This window comes from Capsicum annuum, unplaced genomic scaffold, assembly GCF_002878395.1.
Source record: "Capsicum annuum cultivar UCD-10X-F1 unplaced genomic scaffold, UCD10Xv1.1 ctg80002, whole genome shotgun sequence".
Lineage (NCBI taxonomy): Eukaryota > Viridiplantae > Streptophyta > Magnoliopsida > Solanales > Solanaceae > Capsicum > Capsicum annuum.
The window spans coordinates 1-4,796 of NW_025890629.1; the positions used below are offsets into that span (position 1 = coordinate 1).

The 4,796-nt window shown below is 37.1% G+C and overlaps 1 protein-coding gene across 1 annotated transcript; it reads left to right on the top strand.

Annotated features, from left to right (window-relative positions):
- Positions 1-797: 797 nt before the first annotated feature.
- Positions 798-4,791, top strand: LOC124895107 (beta-glucuronosyltransferase GlcAT14B-like; the record flags this gene model as incomplete). The annotated part of the gene is made up of 4 exons (XM_047405566.1): positions 798-965; positions 3,456-4,315; positions 4,515-4,590; positions 4,671-4,791. Coding segments are annotated over exons 2-4 (768 nt in total), but the record flags the coding sequence as incomplete, so codon positions are not given.
- Positions 4,792-4,796: the final 5 nt, after the last annotated feature.

The following is a 4,796-nucleotide window of genomic DNA, read 5'->3' on the forward strand; positions in this document are numbered from 1 at the left end:
TAAAGGATCCTTGTCGATATCAATAAACTTAGTTTGAAGAGGCTCGTATATCGATGTGTATGTAGATACTTAGTTTGAAGAGGCTTGTATATCAGTGTGTGGAATAAGTTATCCCACCATGTACGTGGGATAACTAACTTATCTCATGTGGTATAAATGGTAGTATAAAGAATCACGGGACTGGCTAATATCTCCAACCAAATGCATGATAAAATAATCCTGTTGTATTTTATTCCAACCGTATACCTCATACCAAACGACTCTAATAGTAACAATAATAATTCATTTTGTGATTTTATCAAATAATAGGAACAACTATTTTGTTATGATAAAATAATAATTCATTTTTCTCTTTACCTATAGTGCAAGAGGAAATAGTTTTTTTTTTCCACAAAGTAATTAAATCTCTCCTATCAAAGTTAATTTCTTTTAAATTATTATAGTCTTAAAATTCAAACATTAAATTATTAATATTCTTATGTTTGATAAAAGATGGAGGAATGTTATTTTGTGTATATTTTTTAAGTCAAATATTAAATTCTTAATATTCTTATGTTAAATTCTATACATATATAACTAGAAACAACATTAAAAGTTTTAAAATTACAAATTTTACAATAAAAAATATTTATATTATATGAAAAGTTTATGGTCAAATAAAAAGTATCTTAATTATTATGCATGAATTAAAATACAAATTAATATAAAAAAATTATAAATTATTTACGCATGAATTAAAATACATAAATATTATTTTTTGTAAGAAATTAAAGTGGGATGTTTTCCGGAAAATCAGTTAAGATTTAACAGAATAGAGCATAAAAAACCCAAAATTGAAGAAGATTTTATTCTCTTTCAAATACATTTTTATTCATCATTCAAAATTCTTGAATGTGTACAAAATTAAAAAAAGGAGCATATATATTCAAGATTCTTAAACCATATATGAATTCTCCATTATAAAGGTATTTTTTCTTAATTTTATTTATGTCAAATGAACATGTAAATTTGATTTTCTTTTTCTTTCTTGTATTGTAGTTTTTAGGTGTTTTTATAACGATAGAGGCAGATCCAGGATATAAAGTAATAATAGGTACATTAATGTAGCGCTTGAGATTTGAACTTATACTTTCTACGAAAAAATATCCTATTTATACAGACGAGGGGTCACTGGCTCAGCTTACATGCATGCATGGAAAAAATTACTTAAAGTTATTGCATTTATATTATGTTTTTAATCAAATTAGGGAGTTATATTATGTTTTCTTTTTATGGCATAATTATATTAGGTGTGAAGGGGAGTGTTGAAGTAACTGGTAAAGTTGTTGTCATGTGATCAAGAGGTCACGGGTTCAAGCCTTGGAAACAGCCTCTGGCAGAAATACAAAATAAGGCTGCGTACAATGCACCCTTGTGGTGGGGTCCTTCCCCGAACCCTGCGCATAGCGGGAGCTTTAGTGCACCGAGCTGCCCTTTTATATTATATTAGGTGTGGAGAACGCGTTAGTAGGTAGGAGTGTTGTCCTTTTTTGGTAGTTGTAAGTCTACGCTTGTAGTTTCTTGTTCTCGGTGTCTTGATGATATATGTTGGTTCGAGTATTCGCTCATAGTTGTATTTTGTGGTAGTATTGTTCTGTTACTATCTGCTTTTTTGTTTTACTCCTTATTGTCTCTTGTACCTTTATTACGACTTTTTCCAGATCGTATTTTATCCTGAGCCGAGGGTCTATTGGAAACGACATGTCTACCTCACCTCTGAGATAGTAGTACGGACTGCATACACTCTACCCTCCCTAGGGGCGGACCTATATCCAGTTTTTTGTTGCTCCGGCACCGGTTAAATCTGATGCAGATTAGGTATAATTATACAAAAAATGTATAAAGTTTAGTATAAGATTTAGAAGCATACAGTAAGTCAAAAACATACATGAGTACTTTAGTTTTCAGGCGGAACCTTAAAACTTTGACCGTCAATATGTATGTTCAAATCTTTAGAGCACCCACGTTCCACAAATCCTGAGTCCGCCACTACTCTACCCTCCTCAGACTCTACTATACACTGGGTATGTTGTTGTCCAAGTCGAGCTGACTCTTCACTTCCGATGCCGCGCCCGTGTCAGATTCTCCAAAAATACACTAGCTTTGGAGAATCTAACACGCACCCATTGACATTTTTGAAGAGTCCGAGCAACATAGGGCTTCTTGTTGCTGCATTATTATATTGGCCTACGTTTTTGCTTTGTTTGATCCCAAAATGCAGTCCTGATGTAACATTTTTCTGGCTTTATTCAGCTAAAAAGATTCATTTAGATGTTTATATCTGTTTGTTTTTGTTATTTAAAAAGATTCATTTGGATGTCCATCATTGGAATATAGTACAGTTGAATAGATTATTGTTTTGTCTTTTTTTTTTAACAACCGTGATGTTCGGGAAGCTTGCTAGCACCTCGACTAATTCAACAGGATACTTGTTATATCCGATCGACCAACATAGGTAGGGTGAGATTCTTGGAATATAGTATAGTTGAATAGATTCTTGTTTTGTCTTTTTGAACAACCGTGGTGCTCGGGAAGCTTGCTAGCACCTCGACTAATTCAACAGGATACTTGTTATATCCGATCGACCAACATAGGTAGGGTGAGATTCTTGGAATATAGTATAGTTGAATAGATTCTTGTTTTGTCTTTTTGAACAACCGTGGTGCTCGGGAAGCTTGCTAGCACCTCTACTAATTCAACAGGATACTTGTTATATCCGATCGACCAACATAGGTATCGAGTAACTTCATTGACCACTAGTCGCACCCTTGAGGGTGAGATTCTTGGAATATAGTATAGTTGAATAGATTCTTGTTTTGTCTTTTTGAACAACCGTGGTGTTCGGGAAGCTTGCTAGCACCTCGACTAATTCAACAGGGTACTTGTTATATCCGACCAACATAGGTATCGAGTAACTTCATTGACCACTAGTCGCACTCTTGAGTTTGAGATTCTTGGAATATAGTATAGTTGAACGCGGAGCCACCTTAGCCGAAAGGGAGTCAACTGACACCCCTTTGTGGCGAAAAATACACAGCGTAGGTAGGTTAAATATCGTTCATTTTTATGTATATATGTATCTAAGTTGTGCGGACTCTTCACTTTCAATGCCGCACCAGTATCGGATTCTTCAAAAACTCACTACTTTTGACACATTTTTGGCGAGTCCGAGCAACATAGTATACTATATACCTCACAAAACTGTGTACATCCTGTCCTCCCTATGCAGGACTCACTTGTCGGATTCCATTGAGTCTGATACTGTTGTACGTTACATCCCTGGCCTTCTTCGCGCATTTCTTTTTTATATATTGAATTCCCTTAATGAATGTTCTGGCTCCGACAGTGTTTTCAATAGCAAGAGCTTTTTCATTCTTGTTACTGACCTTTGACGTGGTTGCCTTTTGATTCGACAGAATATGCATAGATGTATCAGATAGGTCTCGAGGGGCCTTTTGGTTCGCGATTGCCTAGTAAATGAGTTAAGGAAGCTACTGAGGCGGAGTGAACGAATCTTTGATAAACAGTAGGATTCCACTTCCCGCGTTGAGATCAAGGAGGTGGATCATCCGCGTATTGTCAGTCGCTCCTTCAGGTATATACTGAAGAGGACGGGCAGTCAAAAGTAGCAGACTGTAAACCCGGCCTCTCGTGCTTGTTTGTTGTAGACTTCGGAGAAGAGAATAGAGGCATTCGTCAGCTTACATGAGGTCGTTGAACATGAAGAAAAGATGGATGTTACCTCTTATTATAAGCTCAGTTATATCTGTTTCCCTTCTTGCAACCTTCTTCGACTTGGGCATCTCGATTTTCCCTTCCCGTGATGTGGAGAGTCAAATCACTTCTTTTTTTGGTGAAGAAAAAGCTCAGCGAGTTCCAAGTCCGCCTCCACCTCCTCCGCCACCTTCTCCACCACCTCCTCCTCCTCCTGCACCGCGTTTTGCTTATTTCATATCCGGATCAAATGGTGAACTAGGTCAACTCTGGAGGACGTTGAAATCGCTGTATCATCCGTGGAACTATTACATCGTTCATCTGGACTTAAAATCGTCAGTAGAGGAGAGACTAGAGCTTGCTTCAAGAGTTGCAAAAGAACCTGTTTTTGCCAAGGTTGGAAACGTGCACGTGATTACGAAAGCAAACCTGGTGACATACCGGGGTCCGACCATGGTCTCTAACACGCTACACGCCGCCTCTATTCTCCTGAAGAAGTATAAGCACTGGGATTGGTTTATTAACCTGAGTGCTTCTGATTATCCCCTGCTAACTCAAGACGGTTAGTTCTCGACTTTCATAATGTTGTCTCACTCGTTTCGGATCTTCCAAGAATGCACTACTTTTGGAGGATCTGACATGCACCTGTCTACATTTTTGAAGAATCCGAGCAACTTTTTGGTCACAAGTTAGTCCTGATTAGGTATTCTTCCGTTTTCTTTACTTGAACGTGAAATGTGATCTATTCTATTGTTTTACAGATCTTCTCTACGTGTTTTCTCAATTAAAACGCGACTATAACTTCATCGAGCACACAAGCCGGTTGAGATGGAAAGAGTATGTTCCTTGCTTTGTTCTTTGGCTGTATTTATAGTTCATTCGTTAATTTTTATGTCACTCGATTTATCCTATTACAGGGCGGAAAGAGCAATGCCGCTTATTATAGACCCCGGGCTGTATCAGAGTACTAAGTCCGATATATTTTGGGTTGCACCAAGGAGAACTCTTCCTACAGCCTTTAAACTCTTTACCGGTGAGATTCT